The 26300-nt window shown below is 38.5% G+C and overlaps 2 protein-coding genes across 20 annotated transcripts in view; both read right to left on the reverse strand.

The window, feature by feature from the left end:
* Positions 1-18966, reverse strand: part of sun1a (Sad1 and UNC84 domain containing 1a) — a 30797-nt gene extending 11831 nt beyond the window's left edge. For 4 of the 16 annotated variants that reach the window (XM_046853640.1, XM_046853638.1, XM_046853632.1 and 1 more), the window contains exons 1-8: positions 14983-15342; positions 14343-14483; positions 7556-7753; positions 3692-3885; positions 3555-3581; positions 1938-2243; positions 1491-1610; positions 130-240 (exon numbers count right to left, since the gene is read on the reverse strand). In XM_046853640.1, coding sequence (XP_046709596.1) covers positions 130-240; positions 1491-1610; positions 1938-2243; positions 3555-3581; positions 3692-3885; positions 7556-7753; positions 14343-14419 — 1033 coding nt within the window. In that variant the 5' untranslated portion in view covers positions 14420-14483; positions 14983-15342. Of the gene's footprint in view, positions 1-129; positions 241-1490; positions 1611-1937; positions 2244-3554; positions 3582-3691; positions 3886-7555; positions 7754-7848; positions 7873-8731; positions 8881-14342; positions 14484-14982; positions 15346-18809 lie in introns of those variants that run through there. The other 12 variants (XM_046853642.1, XM_046853635.1, XM_046853644.1 and 9 more) reach the window with 10 other exon arrangements.
* Positions 18967-19735: 769 nt separating this feature from the next.
* myof (myoferlin) overlaps positions 19736-26300 on the reverse strand; it is a 37680-nt gene continuing 31115 nt past the window's right edge. For all 4 annotated transcript variants that reach the window (XM_046854074.1, XM_046854072.1, XM_046854073.1 and 1 more), the window contains 14 exons: positions 26102-26230; positions 25787-25942; positions 25460-25551; positions 25192-25362; positions 23903-24051; positions 23667-23806; positions 23305-23393; positions 23119-23214; positions 22184-22325; positions 20939-21038; positions 20661-20851; positions 20464-20573; positions 20231-20378; positions 19736-20090 (listed from right to left, as the gene is read on the reverse strand). In XM_046854074.1, the coding sequence (XP_046710030.1) occupies positions 20052-20090; positions 20231-20378; positions 20464-20573; positions 20661-20851; positions 20939-21038; positions 22184-22325; positions 23119-23214; positions 23305-23393; positions 23667-23806; positions 23903-24051; positions 25192-25362; positions 25460-25551; positions 25787-25942; positions 26102-26230 (1752 nt within the window). In that variant the 3' untranslated portion in view covers positions 19736-20051. The remainder of the gene's footprint in view (positions 20091-20230; positions 20379-20463; positions 20574-20660; positions 20852-20938; positions 21039-22183; positions 22326-23118; positions 23215-23304; positions 23394-23666; positions 23807-23902; positions 24052-25191; positions 25363-25459; positions 25552-25786; positions 25943-26101; positions 26231-26300) is intronic.

Raw genomic sequence — 26300 nt, forward strand, 5'->3', positions numbered from 1 at the left:
CGTTCACTTGATTCAGTGCTCAACCTGTCCAAGAAAAGGAGTTATTCGTAAAAAAAAAAAAAAAGAAAAAAGAAAGAAAAGAGAACAAAAGTGATTAAGAGACAGTGGTGCTGAAGAGTCCAGTATTACCTCCGTTAGCACTGCCACAGCTGGTCTTCCTCAGCCCAATAAACTGAGCCGGCAGTGTGAGGGCTGCAGCTGAGGAGGCACCTGCTCTCCTGCACACCCTCACACACCGGTCTGTCAGTGAGCACAGCGGGACAGGAGAGAGATCAAGGTTAACACAAACACGGTATAAATACAACGTATACAACCTTGATTCAACATATATTCATATATTGAGGAAAAAAAACAAAAACAAACACAACACCCACAGCAACCCCTGAAGTTAAGGACAGAGATTAACAATGGCTGTGGAGCTCACAGTATTAGCAGGGTAGCTGTGTAAACACTGATTTGCATGCAGTGTGAATCTCTGTGTGAATCCTAGTCTGAGGTGCTGACAGGACAGAAGTTATTCAGAGTTAGTCAAGTCAAATATGCAAGTCATTTCTGAAATAAAAGGCCTTAGTTATGACTAGATGAAACTGTTCTTCTTAATGAAATGTTAAAACAGAAGACATTGTTGTTTCTCCTCTGTAAGTACCGTACCCCACTATGGGCCTCTTATTTACTTACATCATGGCGCCTCAGACTAGCCTTAACCAATAGAAATCCATGGTGTTTGCTAGAGGTCGAGATAATTCATCAGTTTTGCAGATTAATCGGTACCGATAGTTGATTGCTGGAACTATCGGCAAAAATCCATACCGGCTTCTGATCCGCTGTAATTACGAGAGCGGCCTCTAGAGCCGCAACACGCGTGACCACGTGCTGCACGGAGAGCACTATATTAGGTTTACTAATTATAGTTTAACTAATTTTACAATAAAAAAAAACTATCGGTTGATTAATCGGCTAAGTACGACCCAACCTGGCTCTAGTGCTTGCTACTCGTACTTGACTAAAAACCCATTAGAATGAGTTATGGTAGAGTTTTCTGACTAGCATCCTATCTGTTAGGATAAACAGGGTGCTGTCAGAGCAACAGACCCAAAATCTGATCCTTTTCATTTTCCTTCCAAACTTATGTTAAAATGTATCTCAGAACATAAATAAAAAGCCCTCCAAACCCAATGTTTACATTTGCTATCAGGGTTACATTCCAACCTGTTTACACACTATGAGGCATTCGTTTGAGATGTATGGGTCCTGATAAACTAAAAACACACCAATTACTTATTTGGCCATTAAAAATATGCCAGCAACAATAAGAAAAAGGATGAAACAAGGTGAAGAGTTAAGAAATGACACCATGCACCAATTAAGAAGCTCCTGTGAAAAGAACCAGTGAGCCAGCTATTAAAAAAAAAAAAGACCAGAGTGTTCAAACAAAAAGACTTCAGATGGAGCAGGAATTGAGTTCAGGAGGGCAGATAGATGGCTGGTACCTTTGCCCAGTTGGCAGGTCTTCAGAACGTTCTGCATGAGTATGGTAAACACACAGACAACAGAGGACCACACTTTCCTGCTGCAATGCAGGAAGGCCTCTGAGACCACTCCAAGCACACCTACAGACAAACCACACCCAGACATCAAATTTGATAAAATCACGTAATCCAAAATAAAGATCGCAGTTGCGCCGAGATACGAATCTATGAACTGAAATCGATCGAGAGAGAATCTCATTATGACGGGAATACGGTCATTCGGAAGAGAAGACAAATGAGCATGCTTTTCTTCTTCTTCTTCTTCATTATTACTGTAAACACGCAGGACTCGATGTGCAGCTTGTGCAAACAAAACAAAAAAAAAAAAAAAGGAAACACAAAATGCTTCAACCACATAACACTCCCACACCTTGGCAGGACATTATAGAGAACATCAAGATCTCTCACCGGCTTTGTGTCGGCGGCTTCGCTCTCGGCTGTACACCGTAGTGTGGGGAGAGGAGAAGGCCTCGCTCGCAGCCAAGGCGGCTCCGTCCACTGCTGTGCTGCGCAGGGTGGCCGAGGAGTAAGAACAGGAGGAGGAGGAGCAGGGTTTGGGGGAGGTGTAGGCTTGGAGAGCATCTCTCCTGTCAGAGTGGCTGGCTACGCAGTTATTGCAGATGTAGTCTCTGTGTATGGTGGAGGTCTGAGTCTGAGCCGCGTGCGTGCCGCTGTTGTTCAGAGAGAAGCTGTGGTCCGTATGGAGTGTCTGATCTATAGGATGCAGCCGGAAAGTATATGCTCGTCATTTGTATTTCAGAACTTGAGCATATAGTGCCTCATGAAATTAATTCTTAATAACACTGGCATAAATACAGCATATGGCTCCAAAAAATTTAAGTTTTTAGAGCTACTGAATACAAAATGTAATAAACAAAAGCTCAAAAAACAGTTGCGCTGCACTGATCTCCACCGTGCAGATTAATATCACAGCTGGCAAATCTGTGTTCCAAACCCGGTAATGAGCACTAATTGGTTGAGCTAAATAATAGGATCTCCGCAAGAAATAGCAACATGCTATTCACTGGTCTGAAATGCCGTTCGGAAAAACCAGCAGTTGCAGTCTTAAAATAGAAAACATCTGCCGCTGTTGTGGTTTTATAAAGGCATTCAAATAGTCAGTGTTTCTGTCGCAATGTAAAAGCAGTTCCTGTATATCCCTATTATCACTGAGCAACCAGGCATAACGTATCACAAATCATTTCCTCTTTAATATCCGGCTGATTCTCACTTGCTCTCTCTCCACTGGTTCATATCGGTCATTGTGCAGCGAGATAATTAACCCACACTTGCCTAAAGTTGTGAGATGTCCGATGTTGACTGTCAAAACAAATTAAACACTGCTGACACAGCACTGACTGTGAACTGCTATTACAGGATTATCTAGGCAACTCGCAGCAGCTCATTTTATTCCTTCTCAGGCTAAATCAATAAATTACGTTTTAAACCGATAAGCACTATCGCTTTCAATTCTGACTGACTGAGCTACATGAATGAAAAGTGACTGCCACCTCGGAAAACCGGGAATGGACTTTAAACCCATATTTGAAAAGGAAATAATGTGTACGTAAAGATTTGAGCATAAGGGATATTTCAGATCTTCATACATCAAGTGCAAATCTTACATCTACGGCATTTGGCAGATGCCCCTTATGCAGTCCCAGCAGTGGAAGCTTGGTGGCGCTGCTGGGATTTGAACTTGTGACCTTCTGATTCGATCACTCTACATTTATTTCATTCATACATCTGACCAGCTATGGAGATAAGGGCCTTTTTAGAGGCATAGGAGGGGACCAACCTCCCAACTTTTGGATCCAAACTCCAATGTCTTAATCACATATATATTATGTATATTAAATATTTTCGATAGTTTCTAGCCAAAGAACAGACATTATGTATGTATGTCCTGTATTCTTGCATGACACAACCCTAGTGTTATTTAAAAAAAACAACAAAAAAAACAAAACAACAGTAATTCAAACTCTATACAACACAATTAATGCTGTCAAATAAAACATAATATACCTCTGGGATCTCCATCCTTATCCAATCCTAAATCAGAAAAGAGTAAAAAAAATAAAAAAAATACATCACTCAGCAACACGTGGCCTGGAATAGCTACCATGTCATTTATATTATATCCTAAGGTAAGGTGCACTGACCCCAGAAACTGTCGACGAGGGTGCGCTCCTGGATGCTCGATTCATCCAGCAGGGAGGACAGAAGAGAGGCGTCGCTCGCCGAACAGCTGTGCATGCTGCTGTTATGTGCCTGCAGTGCCAAGGACTGGTTCTTTACTGGTGTCTGAAAGAGCGAACTTGATACAGAGCGCTGAGATCTCCTGCTCTTCACGGTCCTAAGAGAAGAGAAGGAGAAGGAGAAGGAGAAGGGAGAAAGAAAAAAAACAAAAAGTGAGTGCACCCCTCACATTTCAGCAACCATTTTAGTAGATCTTCAAGGGACAGTACTTAAGAAATAAAACTTGTATATATTTTAGAGTAGTCGATGTGCAGCTTGTATAGCAGTACAGATTTACTGTTCTCGGAAACTAATTCAACATACAGCCGTTTTTGTCAACAAAGCTGCCAACAAAGTGAGTTCACCCTAAGTAAAAACAGTTGTATGTCATGTAACCGTGCAAGCCACATGTCCTATTTATCACGTTCATGTTTTTGTCTGCTTGGCAGGACCATAGAAATGTGTGTATCTTGTATTAGAGCAGTTGAAATGAAGTGCTTGGAGTACAATTCTCTAATAATGACTACTGGATGTTCAACATGGCACCTAATTGCTCTCCACAAAGACGGCCGAGGCTATAAAAACATCGGTAACATCTGGAAAATGAGTTACAATACAGTGGCCAGGGTCATACAGATGTTTTTCCAAGATGGGTTTCCACTCGGAACTAATTACTGGAACCATGTCCTGTTGCCTACAGTCAAGCATGGTGGTGGTGGTAGCTTCATGGTCTGGGGCTGCATGAGTGCTGCTGGTACTGTGAAGCTGCGGTTCACTGAGGGACACATGGATTCCAACATGTACTGTGACATTCTGAAGCAGAACATGATGCCCTCCGTTCAGTAACTGGGCCAAAGAGCAATCTTCCAACATAACGACCCCAAAACACACTGCCACACTTGACAACTGCCTGCTGGCAATGTAGATGTAGTGGCCAAGTATGTCTCCAGATCCGAACCCTACTGAGCACCTGTGGGGCTCCTCAAGCGGAAGGTAGAGAACCGCTGTGTGTTTAACATCCAGCGGCTCTGTGATGTCATTATGGAGGAGTGGAAGAAGATCCCAACAACAACCTGTGCAGCTCTGGTGAATTCCATGCCCAGGAGGATTACGGCAGTGCAAGACAACAAATGGTGTTTACACAAAATATTGACAGCAAAATACGGATACAGTTTTGACCTCTTCACTGAGGGTGAACTCACTTGTGTTGCCATCTATTTAGACAATAATGGCTGTATGTAGGACAGTAAATCTGTACTGCTGTGAGATACTGTGTGTGTGTGTGTGTGTGTGTGTGTGTGTGTGTGTGTGTGTGTGTGTGTGTGTGTGTATATATATATATATATATATATATATATATATATATATATATATATATATATATATATATATATATATACACACACATATATATATATATATACACACACACACACACACACACATACCACTCTTGCCAGCTTGCTAAGGAACTCTGACCAATCCAGTTGCTCAATCATCATTTTTAATCTGTATCTAATACAGAAGCCAAAATGACCCTGAAGGACCGAATACATCCTGAGGGATGCTGTTGCAACATTGCACATTAGCAAACAAAGAATTTCTCAATCCCAGGAGAGTTAGATTTGACCCCTTTGCTCCAGCTGCTGTAAAATTTTGAAATAAAATGTAAATAAAATGAGAAAAAACCTCACTCCCATGACTCTATGACCCACAAAGGGAGAAAAGACTGGGAATACTGGCCAGGCAAAGGCATACAAATAGAAAACTGTGATGCACATGGTTCTTTTTTTACACTTAGTAATTTTCTTGGAGATGCGGTAACCAGCATGCTAAGTGTATATTTAGATTCTGAAATTATCTTTAATAAATTGGCAGTGACATTGATCGTTCATGGGTGCCAGGACAGAGAAGAGATACATGAAATGCATATGTCTTCCAAGTCTCCAGAGATATGGTGGGTCCAGTCGAGTAGTGCTAGACCCTTAGAGGGAGCATGGTGCAGCGTGTGGAATGAGAAGTGTCTTAAAGTAGGCGGACGCTGGTCCATTTTTGGCTCTGCGTTTTTTTAAATCTGATGTGGGCAGCTACAGGAAGCCAGTGAAGAGGACACAGCAAATGGTGCTGCTCCACGAATAAACAGGGAAAAGTGAAATAATTGCATAACATTTGGTTTTTCTGTACATTCTGAACCGAATTACCTCTACGAACAAATGTTTGTGGACACCAGACCAAAAGAGCAGTGCACGCTTTTTGAACATCCCGGTCCTCATTTGCTTTTATAACAACTCTTCTGTTTCTACTAAATGTTTCAAATCACCCCAAAAGGTGTTGAGCTCAGAACTCGAAAGCAGGTTGTGTAAATCATCGTGTTGGAAATGAGTGCCTCCAACTTGGTGGTACCAGTTTGGGTAAGACCCACATATTAATGGAGAAGGCAATGCCCCGAATACCTTTGGAGTATAGCATATCTGCACTATCTGACTCAAATTTCACACTTTAAAAAGATTCAGACTCTCACAAATACTTTTAACCATTTCTAAGTGGTAATGCAAGATCTTTGCACAGCCTTTATTACTTTCAATCTAGCACACAGTTCAAAGCTGTTTAATGGTGAGGTTTTGACTCCTCCTCTCCTTTTAATAGTTATAAGGGGAATTGTACATGTACTGTAAACTCAACAAAATTGTAAATGAGGTCATAAATGTTTTATTTTCTACTTTAAACAAATAATACAATTATTACCATCAGATTTTTCACGAGTTACTCTCAGTCGGGTTCCAAATGAAAAGTCCTGAGTATCAAGGTTCCACTGTGTGTATGTATATATATATATATATATATATAAAAAATTTGAAGAAAAGATTTGTCATTTACAAAAAATCCACCAAAATAAATTATTTTGGCATCCAAAGCCAAAACACTCATAGTACAACCTAGTTGACAACACTAACAGTGAAGAAATATTAGGTCAGAATTTTGAGACGATACGTGAAAAAAAAGTCAGATAAGGTCGAAATCTACAAAATGAATGATATATTTTTGGTTGATTTTTGATTACTGTATAAGTTTTATATACATCAGGACTGACTATATTAATAATAAAAAAACATTAAATGTAACAACTCGATATTGATTTTAGATTAGAATATGGTGCAAACACTACATTTGGGAGACTGTTTCAATAGAAGGTATTTACTTAATCACTCAAGTCAAGGAGAAAAATGTAGCATAACGACCAATCTGGGTCTGTCAAGCGGTCATTATATACAAACGTCTAAGCAGAATAAACTAAAAATTTACAAAAACTGACTTTTCAAGTCATATGAGTCATATGTGGTTCTACCCCAAACTGTTACCACAAAGTTGAAGGCACAAGAGTTTATAGAAGGTCTGGATTTGGTAGAAGGAAAATCTTTCCATTTATTTGAATTAGGAGACCCAAAGCTGTTCCAGCATGACCCTGTGCAAGCCAGCTCCATGAAGATATGGTTTACATGCGTTGAAGTGAAAGATCCTGGGTGGCCTGCTATAGAGCTCTGATCTCGATCCAACCTTCTGGATGAGTTGGAATGCTGACTGCAGACCATAAGCACAAATCCCCACAAACCTATTGAAACATCTTCATGGAATCTTCATTATAACGTTAAATCTGGACTAAATGTGGAAAAAGTTTGAAACGCACACACTAATCTTATAGTCAGGTGTCCACATACTTTTGTAAGCTAGTCTGAAGTCACTGCTAATGTAAATAGAGATCCTCCTCATTAGTGGAAAAGCCTTCTTACTTGCTCTCCCGGTGAACCCGGCTTTCGGTACTGTAAGAACTGCTGCGGTTGACGGAGGAGTCTAGCAGGCTGTCGTCTCCATAGTGGGTGGAGTTGGCCTGCAGGCGCAGACTGCGTCGCGACATCCTGGGCGACTCGAACACAGGAGCGAGTTTGTTCGCCTTCTCGTACTCCAGAGCAGATGAAGAGTAGCTGGAGCTGAGTGACACAGAAGGGTCTATTATTATTATTATTATTACTACTACAGCAATCTGTGACTTTCCAATTCATGAGAATTCTTTTAAACACATTACCAGCAGCATTTTAATTAATGTGTAGGCAAAGCTGCAATACTAATAGAGAAAATGAAAAAGAGAATGCGCAGTGTATTTCGGCGCTCGTGTCAACTAAACAGGTTGTCGCTGCCTCGTTCTTCCTTCCTACTGAACAATGAAACGGCAGCATTCTGCTCGAGCCTCAGCTCCAATTCAAACCATACCATGTGCACATGGAGGATATTGGAATGAGGAGCAGGTGACTAAAAATAACTTAATCTCTCCAAAATAAAGGTTACGCAGAGAGTTCACGGCTGTGCTCCAGCACAGGATCGGACAAAATGACAGACAATAAAAAGCACAGGAAGAACAAATGACGAGGGAATACGATCGGCGCTAAACACAGATGGAGGCACCGCCTACACGAACAACTGAACAAAAACAAATCAGTTCTCAGGCACATGTAAAAGCGCAAGGGAAGAAAAAAAAAAAAAAAAAAGGGTGATGGGATGTTCCCAATTTTCTGTGCCTGACCAGTGGACTAAATGTTTCCAAAGCGGAGAGGGAAAGAAAAAACCCATAAACCACCAACTGCCATTTCACTGGAAACAATTCCAGCGTTCATGCTCCTGAACTTTGGAGCTGTTCTGATTGCAACAGGCCTGCTCCATTTGCCTAGACAGCTGAAACACAGGCAGCTGGCATGCACTAATCTAAACTGCAACTCGACTTAGCGCTGCAGGACGACCTTAAAAACAGCCTCGAAAGGTCTTTTGTTGTGCAATATAAAAAGCTAACGGCTAACTGAGAACGTAATCTCAAATGCACCCGGTTCACACGTCCTCAGGAAGAGAAGTGGGGGGGAGAAAAAGAAGAAAGAAAAAAAAGAAAGTTACAAGTAAAAGTAGGGCAATATACACACAGCACAGTCCAGCCCCAGCTCTCCAGATCCCACCTGTCGTCAGCGCTCATGCCATGGACAAATCCCAACAGACACACATTGCCACCTACACGGATTCACGTACGCACAAAACGTACAGCCGGTCATCAGACCAGGGCAATCTCTGTGGGTGGGACATTAAGACTTTACTCCACTTCCTGCTGGAAGCACTGAAGCCACTCGCTGACTCACGCAATCCCCTCCCTCCATCCGGAGCTCTGCGTTTCTGCATTTCTTTATTGCTCAGTGCCACCTTGCCCTTTCCTTTCTAAAAATACAAACCAGCACACTGCACTAGATTGAACAACACGAACCTCGATTTTCTGAACTGAATACTAAACCTCTCACATATACACAAACAAAACAATAGAATAAAAAAAAATATATATATATATATATAAAAACAAACAAAAAAAGCTTATCGGTTTCCATCTATTGGCATTTCAGTTTAGTGGACAGCATGCAAAAATTGGGTAAAAAAAAAAAATTTAAAATTAATAATAATTAAAAAAAATAAATAAATAAAAAAAAAAAAAAGAAGAACTGAGTCGACTTTGTATTGATGTAAGTAATTTTCATATTTAAATATGAATTTCTATGAACGTCAAACTTCCCAATCCAAACCGGTACTGATTTTACATAAATATCAATTTTAGCATGTGCTTCCAATTTTTCCCCCCAAACAGCTTCTCGATCACCATCAGGTACAAAAAAAAAAAAAAAAAAAGTGAGAAAACTGCCCTCTTCCACATACAGAACTACACAGACGCATACGATTGGCTGGAATTGCTCTGATTGGCAGAAAATATTAATGTAGCCCCTCCCACACAGAGAGCACAACCAACTCAAACAAACAGTTCTCTGCTTCTGTGTCACAGAAAGAGTTTGTATAATGTTAATGCTGCTCAGCTTTTCCCTCTTTCGGTCAGCCCCCCCGGCATTAACTGCGAGTTTCATAAACAGAATGCAAATTTTATTGCAACAAAAAAAAAAAAAAAAAAAAAGGGGGTTGTGTGCATAATAGTTCTCTGGAAGCATCGACAACACGCAGGAAACTGCACATATCCTGCACATAACGTTACACAAGAAGCCTCAGCATTTAATAACACAGCTTAGGCAACTCAGGATACTCTTTTACAATCCTTTTCCTGATTTTATAACATTAAGCTCAAGTTGCATTCATCCAAGCTTCGTTAAAAACGAATTCCTCAATGTGTGTCTTTTATAAGCAATAATATTTGTACTTGTGCTACAAACTGTTACCACAAATTTGAAGGCATAATTGTATATTATCGGAGAGGAAACAAACATTCCAGCATGCCCCTGTGCACAAATCCAGCTATGTGTGCTTCACATGGGTTGGAGTGGAAGATCTTTAGTGGCCTGCTTTACAAAGCTCTGAACGCAAACCTATTGAAACCTTTGGGATGAATGTGAACGCTAACTGCACCTCAGGCCTTCTCACCTCACCTACATCAGTACCTGACTTTACTAACACCCTTTTAGAAGAATAAGCACAAATCTCAAAAATCTAGTGAGAGTGGCAGTTATTATAATAGCAATGTCGAATGAGATGTTCAAAAAGCACACGTTCTTATGGTCAGGTGTCCACAAACCTTTGTCTATATAGCATAGCTAAGATTGTAACTGAGGCACCTTCCAGACTTTGAGTTTTTTCTCCTCAGTTAGAGGTCAGCAATGTTGAATTACGCAGTTTCGTGTAAACGTAGCATTATAGCTTAACACGTAAACAGTGTAAGGAGTCCCCCCCCCCCCTTATTTAAAAAGCTTAACGCCGTCTTTACGTGTTGACTGTTATCAATCCAGCACAGGGCATGGAAATGTCCTGCTAATCAACTAAAAATATTCCACACACTGACACGCTCCCTGTTGGGTGTTTAGAGCCAAGTGAAACTACAGCTAAAACTCAGTTGTTAAAAAAAAAAAAAAAAAAGCGAGGGTTGTAATGACTAGACCAAAGGGTTTTCATTTCAAAATTGTTGACATCCTTTTTTGAATTACAAAATAAAAATGGGCTGGAAAGATCCAGTCAGAATTTCCTGGTGTTGGAAACAAAAGTTTTTTTGTGTCATCTGTCCTCCAGCCAATACACAGATAGCAAACAAAAAAAAAAAAAAAAAAAAAAAAGGAAAGTGTTTACTTGTGACTTGAATAAACACAAGCTATATGACTGATCCAATGCAGCTTGCAGGCTTGGTTGCAATCTAGGTCAAGGTTCTAAAAATGGAGGTTGGAGTCATCGAGTTAAGATGGCCACTTCAAGTAATCCGTTTTAATGATAAGGGGAAATAAAATTAAAATAAAAGATCCAGAGAATCAGGGTATGGCCTTTAGTATACATTTGAATTTCTAGAGAATGGGTAGTATTACAAGTTTTAATTCAAGCAAGAAAAAATAAATACAAAACTAAACAGCAGCTCCCAGAAGAAATATCTATCTATCTATCTATCTATCTATCTATCTATCTATCTCTCTATCTCTCTCTCTCTCTCTCTCTCTCTCTCTCACACACACACACACACACACACAGTAATCCCCCGTAATTCCTCAAACAAAAAACGCAATTTGTTTTATTGTTTAAACCAAAAATCATCCACCCACACACTTTAAAACACACACAGAAAACATCTGAAAGAATATAGCGAGATGAATTGTGTGTAAATTGTTAGAAATACAGAATCACATTCATACAGTTCTGTAGTAGCGTATGCGTAGTTTCTCTGCTTGATTATTGGTTGAAGTGTCCTATGACGTCAAAAAAACAAGCCGAGTTCAAGATACGAGTCACCGCGTTCTTTAATTTCGTTGGCGAAATCTGACGACGCATGTTTAACTTCTGTATGTTTTTTGGTCTATCGTGGTATCGGGGGGAGAATTACTGTATTTATATTAAAATAAATAAATAATAAAAAAAGGACCCTATTTTGTATTTGGATACCAGGGAGCAGTTAATTGTATAATCTCAATCAGTGTAAATTTTTGGATCTTGCTTCACATTATAAAGTCACCGCACTGAGATGTTTGAAAGGGTCGCATGCTGAAAGCTGGGTGCAACCAAACGTGCTAGAAGCTGATAGCGGTGCAGCAGGTCGTCCAACCCTATCCACTCAACCTAATCAGCAAAAAAACGCACGTCAGCACTAACAAGCTGTACTCGAGAAAAGCAGCCAGGTCCTTATATGACAAAGCAAAACAGAAAGGCGCTAAAAATGCGGTATGATATAAAGATTTACTATCGTTTTAATAATAGATACTGATGTTGAGCTTCAGATTGCTAAAGATAACAGGAGACGCTTCCTAATGAGGTTTTTTTTATAAACAGCTGATAAGAAGCCTGCAGGCTTTTCCCGAGTAGCTGAAAAGAAATTAACACAATTGAGGCGTGTAACATGCATAACTCACACACACACAAAAATCATTCCTCAGACCTGAAGAACAAGACAGACAGAGCCTCTGTCAATCATTTCTCAGCCCCATTTCACACACCTACCAGTATTAATGACATTCTGAATGGTCCAGAAAAGACCAAAAATGTATTTCAGTTGGTCATCTGCTCACACACACATGCTACAGAGGTTCACTAAGCAACCGTGCCTCACACACAGGCACTATTTTGATAACTTCCTGAAAAAAGGAACACACCCCTCGAGAGAGAAGTATTTCAGAACGTACATTGCTCATTTCTCATTTCTTTGCTTCTCCACAGCCGACATAAATCATGCTGGAGGGGGGGGTTTGGACCAAAACAAAAAATTTTTACCTCTACACACACCACCAAACTGTTTCAGAGTTTAGCGCTTAGGAGACATTTACTAGGACCGCACCTAAAATTGATTTTTTTTTTTTTTAAAGAATACCATACAGGTACACCGCCATGCCTGATCATGCACCTTCGGACGAAACAAAAATGTGAAGCAATATGGGAGATCTTGGGGAATGCACGCCCTGCAATTACACACGGTCACATCTGTGCAACATGCAGGCCTGAGAGGAGGGGTGATTTTATACTCATCACAGTGTTGAACATGTGATGTGATATATATATATATATTACACACACACACAGACTTCTTGAATATACTTGACTCAAATGAGACATGCTGTAATGTTGGCTGGGATTCAACCGCATGAAATCCAAATACGGAACTGAGCTTGCATGTGAAAGCCTGTGGTTATCAGATAATCAGAATGAAATGAGGTGAGAAAACACCCCACATGGCAAACTACAAAAAAATGTAATACAAATGACCGATCAAAAACATCAGGAGAATAATAAGAGGGTTTCAGCAAATTTTACAAAGTCAATTTTAAGACTTTAAGACCATTAAGAATTCAATTTGAAACCTGATATCGCAAAATCAATAACTCGTTGTTAGCAACTCGCCTTAAAGGCACCCTAAATTGATTTCTTCCAAGCTACGTACTTTATTTTTCAGCGATGGGCAAATGCAAGTTTTAGCGATACGCTGAAAAATAGTCAGTTTTACGTCCATGGTATAAAGGAATTTGCTGCTGATTGACTGTTGGTTGTATAACAGCGAATTATATTTGGACTGGCGAAAGAAAGAACCACAACACCACACCAAAAAAAAAAAAAAAAAGGGTCACGTGGACATAGCAAAATTAAAAGCTGTTTAAAATTATTTGACTTTTTAAGACCTGAAAATGTTTTTATTTTTATTTTAGGCTTTTTAAAACCCCATGGGACCCTGAATAGTAATAAATTGATCAAGTCTTTAGTTAATTTATTTCAAAACGAGCACAAAACAACTGGTATAGCCACATTACTAACTGCAAGTGGTAGTTTTGGAGCGTGTTTCTGATCAGAAATAAAATTCTCAAAACTACTTGTTCAACCTCCACATCATGTAGTCACTTGTGCACATCATAAAAACAATTTCTCATCGCCTCGAACAAATCACAAATGGTTCAGTACATTCATGTAGTTGATTGTGTACAATTGCTGTTTACTAAATCATCAATTGTTGAGATCATGTTGATAAATATATATAACCGGTTCTGATCTGAATAGTCTGAACCCCCAAAATATCGAACATCAAAAATCAAGAATGATTTGAGAAATGCTCCAAAGCAACTGTAATAAAGTGGATTAATCTTATGTATAAAATACTAAATTCTAGTTCAACTTGTTAACGCTGAATCGTGAATAAAAAAATAAAAAGGTCATTGAATCCTGCCAAAAATATTAGTTCATAATGTGCAATGCTTTGAATGAAGACAGGTTGTATCTGTGCCATCAGAACAGTGTTTTGGCAAAAACATGAACCTGAACATAAAATAAAATTCCTTTAATAATATAGCGATCCCAAACTAAACACAGAGCGCTTGTGTATTTACAGCACTGCAATATCGGTATAGATGTTCACAGGCTACGATGAAATGTCCCGAACCGTCCTGGAATAAACAATATCTCAAGTATTTCCATATACACGGGGTTAACAAAGTTCATGTCGTCGTCAGTTTCGCAGTATTTTGGGTAAATAAAAAAAAAACAAAAAACAAACATGAACAGGAATGAATAAACACAGCAGGCTTGAAGTCCATGCCTCACCTGAGCGAGTAGGTATAGCCGGTGTTGTCTGCATCCTGCTGCTGAGCAGCGCATGTGTGTGCTTTTGAATACACCATGATCTCCTTTCAGCTGCGAGAGCCAAGGTGATGGAGTGGACTCTGAGCACAGAGCGTGGTGTTTCTGCAGAGAGAAAGAGAAAGTGCCAGTCACACATTACAGCAGTGTTCCAGTAAACACCATCACATCATAACAGGCAACATCTACACTACACACTTGGCACTCTGGATTGGATTGAATATCTGGCTGCAGGAGAAATGTGGATAATGTGAAGCCATGGAATGAGGCCAAGACACTCCCAGCAGCTCAGCTCAGCTCAGATCTGTCCTACAACCCCAAAGCTGTCCTCAAGAGCCGGCTTGGAAAATCAGCTTCAACATTCAGCCAGAATTAAGATCATTTAACTTGAAAAGTATTAGAAATACAATCCGCCGCAAAGCTCATGTCTTCCAGACACAAGGTCGAGCAGACGAACCTGAATTTGTGGAATCCTCATTATCAAAGCAAATAACACAACGCCACACTATGAAGTCTTTCCAGATCAATAAAGATCTAAGCAGAACAAGGAGCTACATGAAGCAAATGGGATCATGTGCAGCAGTGTGTGGGTTTTACAACATACCTTTGTAGAACAGCGTGACTCACTGCGGTGCCAATTATGTAATGTTCAAAAAAAAAAAAAAAAAAAAGAAAGAAAGAAATGATGTATTAGCGGAGGGGAAGGTAAAATAATCCAAAACGCGTCCTGGTGTCGGTTCACACACCTCGAAGCCACCTGCTCTATTCTGCGACTCTCACTCACACACACACACACACACACACACACACACACACACACACACACGACGGTTAGGTGTGTCGTAGTGGGCGTGAATAAAGCGAACAAACCCTGTAGCTGAAACCCTGTGCAGGGGGAATTCAGCTCGGTTCGCGCCTCAATCCTAACACAACACCAATATGGCCTCTGTGGTGGAGTGGGGAAAGGAGGAGGAGAAGAAGGGAGGAGAGGAGGAAAGCAGGAGGAGGAGGAGCGAGCTCTTAAATAGACACACACACACACACACCCACCCCAGAATAACCCGCAGATCACATTTCACAGTGCAGTGTGTAATATTACTGAGCCTAACGCACACACTATATAGTAGTATATATATATATATATATATATATATATATATATATAAAATACAAATTTTTGGACAATCCATGCACTCCATAGCTTCTCTTAGGCCAAAGGTATGTGGACACCCAACCATTCCTGAGGAACCTGGAGCTCCTGGGCAAATTCCTTCACCTCGACACAAACTGCAACACCGAATGTACTGCCCTTGTAATGTACTGAATGAACTTGAGTACAGCCATGCTCCAAAGCCTTCTCAGAAGAGTGGAGGTTATTAAAACAGCTTTTATGTACAAAACAAACAAACAAACAAACAAAAATACATTAAAAAATGGTTAGGTTTTCCCCAAACTTTTGGTCATATGGTGCATGTCCAGGTTACTAGATCTCTTTCAGAAACACTGGTTTAAAAAAAAAAAAAAAAAAAAAAAAGCACGAAAATATAAATTTTAATCCCCTAAAAATACATTCAACTTGAACATGCTATGGATAATAACATACCAAGTCGGAAATCCAACTTCCCAAATTCTATGATGTAAACCTGAAATTACAACATGGCAGCCAACAATATACTTTACAATATATTTAGTAAAACAAATATGGCTATGATGGTTGGCACGGACGTCCTCTCTCCCCTGACACTAGGTATCAGAGGTGTTTGCTAGGTGCTTTCCTTACTGTGTGTTACACGTCCCTGTGATGCAGCAAGAGCAGCAGTTTGGAAAGATGCAGTTGGCTGGTTTTTTCACGTCTAGGAGCAAGCAGTGCGATATGTGACACGTTTTTATTCACGTTCCTCGGATGGTATCTGTTGGGTAGTGGGGAGAGCTGGCTGGTGGGTGGGAATTGGCAATTCGGGGAGAATATTCGGAGAATACAACAGACACTGAAAAGGAATGGTCTTAGACTACACCCCATCAAGGGCTCACAAATATGCTGATAATAAAAACATACCTAAATAGAAAATCAGGTTTGAGGAAGACCGGCCATCTCTATACATGTCATGCTTGCTAATCTTATTAGTTTGTCAACAGATATTCAACTGTGCACACTGACTTAATCTGGGGTCGGTGTTTAATTTAAATCTACACTTTGTTTTATTTGTGTTCCTCCTTAAATGTTTTGGAAGCAGCTCCATCTTAAAAAAAAAATAAATAAAAAAAATCTCCATAGTAAAACTTGCATAAAATCTACACCATCACTAAAGAAAAATGATTGCTGCCAGGAAAAGGTCATGCATTATAATATCTTTAACTTGTTTTCTAATGATCTTGGCATAAACATTGTTTCCTTGTGATCGGTACTTAATTCTTCTGTGGATCCTGCATAAGAGCTGGATAATCATTATGGATAATAATCATAATGGTTTGTGTCCACACGCCTGCTTATAAAAAACCTTTATGGTTATTATCCATGATACTGCCCCTAGAACATGCTCTTATGATGAATACACAGAAAATGAAAGTACTGATCATGAGGAAATTAAGTTGCGATAACAAGAAGAACGACAAAGAAAAATATTATAATGCATGGCCTGTTAGGATTTCCGTACTCTGCGCTCACGCGCTCACACACACACACACACAGCCGTTCTCCAATGCTAATGTGTTCATGCTGTTTCCTTCAAATAGCAAATATATAAAACAACCAAAAAAAAAAAAACACACAAAACTAACAAACTGAATAGATGATTGTTGGTTTCATAGTTTGCAATTTGTATGTTCACATTTGATTGCTTCTCTAAATGCATTGTGGGGGAAAGACATGATGGTAAAAAGGTGTATTATTTAGTTTACTCCAAGTTAAAAGGATTTCACCTATGCACCACTTTAATCACGGCTGTAGTGCAGTGAAGCACACTGAAGAAAAACCAGGCAAGAGGAACAAGCGAAGTTACACACACTCACAGGCTGCACAAATTTACAGTCTGGGCTGAAATGAACTCAGCCCCAGACTCACTTCTTCATGTCTAATTATCCTCCTGCTGGTGCTGTTGGCTTGACTCCACAAACGTCTGAAATGTTCTACCTCTAGGCATTTGTTCGGATTAGAACAAGACTGGGCTTGTTGATAAAGGAATCAAAAGACACGATGTGAAGCAGAAGTCAATCATTTTCCTGGAACAACACAGCATTTGATGTTTTAGATCTCTCCAAAAGTATGTGGACAACTATCCAGCACACCCATATGCACCTTAAATATCTCAATCTAAATCAACTCCACTCTTCTGGGAAAGCATTCCACTAGATTTTGGAAATGAAAGAAAGCGTACTGAGCACTGGAGACTCCTCATAAACATCTCTATACAAAAAGCTTTAAAATCCACCTGGATTTAGCTACAAGATTGTATTTAGAGACCCAGAACATCAACACATTAATTTTTTAGGTAAAATGTTCAACAAATTCCTAATAGTTTTTGTTTGTTTTTACATTATTGGATCCACCGTTTTGAATATCATGAATCCTTGCTTTTCGGGTTTGTCTTTTTTAATCCCCTTTCTACAGTTTGTCCTTTTAATTGCTGGTTGATATAAACAAGTTGAACAGTATCCATACTCTGTGAAAAAATATTTGCCCCATCCTGATTTCTTTTTTTTTATATTTGTCACACTTCAACGATTCAGATCATCGTGAAAACTGTACTTTTATGCAAGGAGTTACCCGATTAAATACAAAAGGATTTTTTTCAGATGACGATTTCATTTATTAAGGGGGAAAAAAAACTGGCCCTATGGGAAAAAGTAATTGCCCCTGGTCGTAACCCCGTGGCAGCACCAACCGCCGACAGGGACACTTTTCACATCACTGTGGAGGATTTTTATGGCCTACTTTTATTTACGCAAGGATTAATTCAGTCATGTTGGAGGCGTTTCGAGCGTTTGTGAGTAATGAGTTTCTCAGTTTGCTGGAGTCCCAAAACCTTAGAAAATGGCCTTATAACCCTTTCCAGACTGATTCATATCAATTACTTTATTTCTCAGCAGTTTCTTTATAATTCCTTTCAAATAAGTGAAATCATCATTTAGTATTTAGGTTATCTTTGCATAATATTACATTTTTGCTTGCTTTTAAGTGATAAATATGAAAAATAAATAAATAAATAAATGAATAAATAAAGGAGATAGGAGGTCAGAAGTAGGTCAGTTTGACTCACAGCAGTGATACAAAGTGCTTTTAACATAATATTTGTATATTTTACTATTAAAATCATGGTACTATCTCTAAACCAGGATGCTAGTTTTTATTTCACTTCTCCATTCATTTTAAACGGTTGCTAGTTTGTTGTTTTTTGTTTTGCTAGTCGGTTTTCTCCTGAAACACACACTTACCTTCACTGGTCGAGAATAACTTTTTCCCTAAAAACGCCACTAAAATTTTTAACTTACTTAAAAAACTTTTAGAAATAAATAATTAGATTATATTGGGACACTATTCCAGGAGTTTATGTAGCAATTGACACAAAACTGCTGAGCTGTTGCTCCTCCACTTTATCTCCCCGCCTCCCGCCTTTCAATCGTGACGTCATCAGGTGCGTCAATCTGGTACGTAAATCGAATTGAACGTCAATAGAAATAAATGTAATGATTAAATAATTAAATATATGTAATAATTATTTTTTTAAATAGTTTTATTAAATAATTGATTCGTTACATGTATTAATGTCTAAATATATTACACGTATTTATTTTCACCCACTTAAAAAAATCTATTGTTTATGCAAATGAATACTGGGTCTAGTCCCCGCCCATATGCGTTCATTTGCATATTTAATACAACCAAAAATGTTATCTTGTACTATTGCCTGACTTAAAATCTTTATTTTGTCTCTTTAAACATATACACTTTTCAATATTAGTTTTAATATTTGGGGAAATGACTCTTTCTAGTCCCCATAAAAACTCCTTAAAAATGATGAGTTTTAAAATGAACAAATAAATAAATAAAACAAATACATAATTGTAATAACTCATTGTGTTTCCATGTTTTTGCAGTTGGATTTTTTATACAAAGAAATATTACAATAAATCTAATGACATTGAAATGAAATTGGTATTATAGATAACGTGTTGTTCGTGCATGGACACAATAAGGTTTTTTTTTTTTTTTTTTGATGAGAACATTGATTTTTATTACCACAAACAAAAAGTTAAAATGTTCAAAGCATGTTAAAAATGACTGTTCATGGAAAAAAAAATGTTGTCTTGGCATATCAAATTTCATAGTAAACTAAGAACAAACTAACTAGGAACACACCTTTAGTTCCAATACTTTTCTTTATTATTTATTTTACACTATAGTGACTGTTTTTAAATGTTTGTAATCAATAGAATAAGACATGTGATATGCTGAATAAATGGTACCAAATATGACATTTTTTTTATTCCTATTAAAAAAGCTCATTGCATTGAACAGGACAGTGTAACATGCATGCCAATTCCACTGGGGAAATTAGATGAAAAATATAAAATCCTATAAATTAACCTGCAGTGAATAAAAACTTTGTATTTTAGCATAGCTTCTTCAAAAAAACGTGTTCTGTTGCTCCTGCCTCTCCAAGGCAGATGTCCTTCTCATTTAATTGGTTGCACAATTTTCATTGAGATGTAGTTCTGCAAGAGCAAAAAACAAATTGTTAATTAATGACATATGAAGGGGGAAAAAAAAGGTTGTCTTTACTATAATATTCTGTAGCACTGTATGATTCGGGAAACACTACCAGCTCATTAATCGCTATATTCAATATTCTTACCGGTAATGAATAAAGAAGGATTCCAAGGAATAGCAGCACTAATATCAATATAATCAAACCAATAAACAGCCACTTGAATCTTCGCCATACAATGAACTTCAAGGTCTTGCATGGGTTCGTAAACCAAAAGAAGGAGGTTTCCGGTCGGCTAAATGAACACAAGAAACGATATGTTAACAAAGGTGAGCATTCTTTAAAACTTTTAGTATGCTGTCATGGCTGCTTGTGATTACTTGGGTAAGTTGAGCTTTGGATTCATGTTGGGTTCATCTCTGCCTTTTCCCGCTGGCCTCTCATCTGCCTCCTTCTCATTGACTATCTCCAGTGTCATCTCCACTTTCCCCTAAAAAGTAGTTTCATGTCAAAAGTAGTTTTATCTCATTAAAATCAATCTAATGAATTGACATTGTGTTAGCCATTGTATACATACACCAAGCTCCTTATTTCCATTTTTTTCAATATAGCAGGGCCACCATCCTCTGACAGACTTCTGGGCAAACAGAGATTTGGACTGGTCATATTTCTGAGCTGTTTTAGTCACATTATCCAGCATATGCAGGCTGCATTTCTCAGGTGTTTTAGCAGGCGAGATGAGATTGTGCAGATTCAGTTCAATGGTGCCTGGGAAACATAACAAATGATCACCCTCTATTACACGAGCAGGAGAAGTTTAGCTGTCTCATAAACACAAGAGGCAAGACATCTTACCAAGGTAATCATCCAGGGAGAATTTATCATTGTCCCATATTTGGACTATCAGCTGAGGGGGGATTCGGAATTCTGTTTTGTCAAGGCTCCAGAAATGTTCCTGTTCAGAAGAAAAACACCTTCTAAGTATTTTTTTTATAGATGAAAACATACATACAACTTCCAAAAGAAGCTTTTGCAAGTTTGCAAGTATTTTATCATTGAATAGAGTAATAGGCTGGAAAATACTTGGTTACTATATTCAAGTATTATTTTAGTGAATTCATATTTTACCCGAGTGATACTAAAACTCAATACTTATACTCTTACTTTATTACAATTTAGACAGAGTTCTTTTTCAGCCAGGGCTATTCTCATCCAGGCGTTGACTTTTTATTACACATCATTAGAATGAGCTAATTTTATCATTCAATCAAGTTCAACAAAGTTCAACAATGTTATCAAAACTAGCAGGAATCATGCCTATTTGTAATCTGTAGTGATGTTATCATGCTATACAATGGGGTTGGCGGTGTAGCTATTTGATAAGTATCAGTTCTTCTTGCACTCTTTCAATATTTTATAAGTCTTGTAATTTATTTGATCTTTCTAGAAAAAGCTTGTTGAGGAACAATTCGATAACTAATTAAACCAATGTAGTTTTCTTCGCTAATGTCCGGTTACAATGGTATCAGTTCCAGTAGCTAATGTAATTAGCTATGCAGAGAGTCAGATCCTGGTTATTTGAAATTAGCTATTAGACATACTTGATGTTGATACATTATTGATTCATTATTGGGTCATGCGTTTGAGCAGCAAACTTACATAAACTAATTTTTCAAGCAAGCCAATAAAGCCGTATTATCAACTTATAAATTAACATTTTTTTTATTACAAAAACTTGACAGTAACTATTGGGACTTTGGGACTAGTTTAATTCCAAAGTAGCAACTGATTTAATTTCAGTTGGGGACATTTACATACTTTGATTTCGAATTAAGTACGATGTTTACACATTATCTATATGTTTATTTGAGTGGAATTTCTCAGTACTTGTTCTACCCCAAGTCTGGAACCTCAGCACCAACACACGCAGAATTGCAGAAGCATGTCACAATGATTTTGAGTCACACTTTAGCCATATTCTATGTTAAGCTAACCAGAACTTTGCTAATCTACATAAAAATTACGCTATAATAAGAGAGTATAAATAATTCAATTTATACACTTTAATTATATTACATTTATAACCTGTTGATGCATTACCTTTTTGGAAACCAGGCACAGTTGCTCAGCAGGCAGGTAATCAAACTCAAAGACATATCTCCAGTTGAAATTTCCATCCCCGTCAAGAGATCGGTAATGGACATCAGTTTTTTGCTTGTCCTCTTCCTTTCCTGCCATCCACCTGTGAATGTTACACAAACCCAAAAAAATGTAAATGCTGAATGAAAGAAAAAGCACTGATAATGGCTCTACACTCAATGGACAAAAATATAGTATATGCCTGGTCTTTCCAGCCATACAGTATGTGCTTCTTCCCCAAATTGCTACCACAATGATGGAGGCCCTTGTCCTTCACTTAAACTACGAGACCCAATCGTGTTCCAGCACGACAAAACCCCTACACAAATCCAGCTCCAATAAGATAAGCTTTACATGAGTTGGAGTGGAAGATCTTGAGCATCCTTCTATAGCGCTTTGACTATTACAATATTCACTTTACTCTTTTACACACCGCACTGTGCAATATACAGTTTACTGGTGGCGCTATTTTGTGTTTTGTGTATTTGTCTTACACTCTCTTGTGTTGTCTGGCACTGTCCTGTATTGTCTTTGCACTGTTTAGCCCTGTGTTTTCTGTGATGTAGCTCTATGTTGTTTTATGTATCACCAGGGTTCAGGAGGAACGTTGTTTCATTTCACCGTGTACTGTGTAAACTATATATGGGTGAAATGACAATAAAAGCCTAATCCTATAATCTTTGGGATGAATTGGAACGATGACTGTAGCACAGATGTCCTCACCCTACATCAGTCTCTGACTTTACAATCATCCTTGTAGCTGAATGAACAAATCTCTCTACAAGCACAATCCAGAATCTAGTGGAACATCTTCCCAGAAGAGTGGAGGTTGTTATGATAGCAAATAAGAACTAAATGTGGAATGGTGGATGAAGTGAAGAAGTTCTTGCATGTACCCTTTTACATAGATGTCACTCATCTTCTCTCCAGTGATGCTGGTTTCATCCAAAATGACATTGGTGGTGTTCCAAACGATGACACGCAAAATGTGCCTGGTAGAAAAGAATAAACCAATGGCTAGACATATGAGCGCCAAAATGTAATGTTAAGATGCATTAAAAGTTACTGAGAGTAACCTTTACTTTTTAGCTCTGCGTGGAGTAATGTCAAATGGAGGTCCAGGAAGTCCAAGGCTTTTGGGGAAAACATCAACCCACATTTGAAGACTTCCCTAAAACAGATACAAATACAAACTTGGTTTTTAGATCCGTTTATACCACTGTAAGTATTGAATTCATAAATCCCATTGGTTAGGAATTGAAATTCAAATCACGTGTATATTAATGTGTTTGTTTATATCTAATGTTATCATTTATATAGTAACCGCACATTTACACTGACCTAATGGCACATACACACTATATAATCAAAAAAGTCTATTAATAAACAGATTTTTAACTCAGAACTAAGTTCGGCGCATTACGAAAACCTATGCATTATAAACCTGAGACAGTGTTGGCTGGAAGGTGCTGTAGAGTGTTCTGGTTTCCACATGCTCTGGAACGAAACCTTGGGTCCTGAGTACGTGAAGAGCGATCCGCTCACTCGGTGGGCCCAAATGATGGTGAATTTCTTTGTTCGCCTCTACAGATATACACAGCTAATCAGTATGAATTCAACTCATCTGGAGAATGTATTCCTTTAGAAGGCACAATAGGTCATAATAATTAAAAAATTCACCAAAGTCAGAGAGCAGATATTCTTGGCCGTTGAAACTTAAGGTGTTTCCGTTGTCCTCAGATCGAGGAGGAGAGACTCCCTTCATACGTGCATGGTTCTGAAGAATCTGCGATGGCTTCAGCTGATCTCGCCATTGATTCGGCCCGGATCTGTTCTCATAGGAATAACATATAACGTAGGTCAGAGACTTGTTCACAATAGTGAAGATTATTTTGATATCGAATTAATTAATTTCAAATATATTAAAAATATGCAACTAAAATATGTTTATTTTCCAGCATACCGATCGATTGATGTAATTATGGAATTGCAATAAAATATTACTGACATGGGATAAGAATTTCATGAAGTGCTTATGTTCTCCGTTGTTTTCAAATGTAAAGTCATTGTATTCCATTCATTTCTAACGGGTTCAGATGCACTTTTTTTTTTTGCAATCAATGATTTGTTTATTTTTGACCAATCAAATTAAAAATCTGTCACGATCAGGTGATGATATATAAAAAAGTAATGTTACACAAAATATATTAAAAATATTAATAAAAAATGGACAAAAGTGATGAAATGCAACCCAGAAAATGCAACACCAAACTTTTACTATCCTTGTGGCTGAATGAGCACAAATCTTTACCAACACACTTTCAAATCTAGTACATCTCCCCAGAAGAGTGAAGATTATTATAACAGCAAATGGGGACTTAATAGCCATTTAACATGTACACTTTGTTTTCATTCCGATTCCTGAATGAAAGATTCGGTGGACTGTTTACATGAGACGTTATCTAAGTCGATATGGTGTTTACATGTGCCACCTTTAAATACTGTCAGCATGAAGTTCATTATTTTTTATGCACATTATTTTTTTAAGTGTTGCTCTTAATCAAGAAACACCGTGCATTTGTAGGCAAACTACAGCTGGAAGGAATGTGCAAAATATGGGGACAGGAAGCTGAGCTGGTGGCTGTGTCTCAGTTCTATCCCTCCCTCCTCCGAAAAAAACAAAAGGTTTGGAAATGAAGGTCCGTAGAAAGGACTGATGTGAGCGGGTTGTGTTACTGGAATTTATTGACCTGGAATAGAAGCGAAACTTTGGCATGAGTCGCCGGTCATTCACACATTTGATTGGCTCCAGAAGAAAAGCGGAAGCTGTGCGGAATACCAAATTGTTGCACGTGCAACAGAGTGCGTTATAAAATGGACCAACAAATCCATAATGAAGTTTGACTGCATTGAGTTATATCGCTTATAAACAAGTGACAGATTAAAGGTTTGTGTATATGGTTTCTCACATGCAATAAGTCTGTGGCAAGCCACAGTAGGACCCGAAACGAGAAAGAAACCGGTTCTCCAGGTCAATCACCGTCTCTCCAACTTTCTCATCACGAGTAAGCAGATCAAAGTCATAAACAGAGATCTTCAGGTCTTTGTCTTGAGGGAGGAAGCATGACATCTCAAACATTCTGTCGTTGAGAAAATGGAAATGCGGTTAACTTTAATGAAATGGGGAACTAACACACGAAAGAATGTAATCTGTAAACACGTAAAAAATCATGCTACCTTCCAAACATTGGGCTCGTGGTATTCGGTATGTAATTGTCTCGGTCATCAATGGTCTTCTTTCCCAAAGTGATCTTAATGTATGGATCGCACTACATAGAAAAAAGGTTTGAGCAACATTAAAAAAAGTGAATTGTACAGAAACGGATGAAAAACTATATTGTTTCGCTACTCGATTCTCGTGATACCCTGTTTGTTGATTGCTTGACCCATTGCCTGATTGTGACTCTGAGTCTGTTTGACGTTAAGTGCCATTGTGTTTATTATAATAAATATTAAATGGATTAAAACCTGCACCTGCATCAGTGCCTCTTATATGACACTTACTAAACCGTTGTTGTCTTTGGGTTGCAGATCAACCGCTCTGACCACGTAGATCCTGACAATGCACTCCTGAGGACCGCTGTCAGGAAGCTCCCTGAACTGCTGTGGAGGTGAGGGGATGGCTGGGTCATCTGAGAGCGGGTAGAGTTTGAACGCTCCCTGAAAAACGGTAGGTCAAAAATACATTAATAAAAAAGTAAATGATTCTTCCTATTAGAATTCAGTCTATGACTCTCAGCTCATCTTTTATAACTACAGAAATGTCCCCACTTTGGGACGAATAAAGGCATATCTTATTATGCTGCACATTTTTTTTACCTTAAACTCCCCAACTACAGAAGGGTCGTCCTCACCGGTGTCGCTCTTTCCCCGGTAGAGTTTGAAGGTGTTACAGAAATCAGTCAAACCCTTATAATCAGCGATATTTTCAAGCTCACAGTTGTACACCTGTAACAATGTGCACAATTCAGTCTCAGTCAAACCAAACAAAGTAAATACAGGAAGTCTTCGACTTACG

The sequence above is a fragment of the Silurus meridionalis genome, chromosome 7, assembly GCF_014805685.1.
Source record: "Silurus meridionalis isolate SWU-2019-XX chromosome 7, ASM1480568v1, whole genome shotgun sequence".
NCBI lineage: Eukaryota > Metazoa > Chordata > Actinopteri > Siluriformes > Siluridae > Silurus > Silurus meridionalis.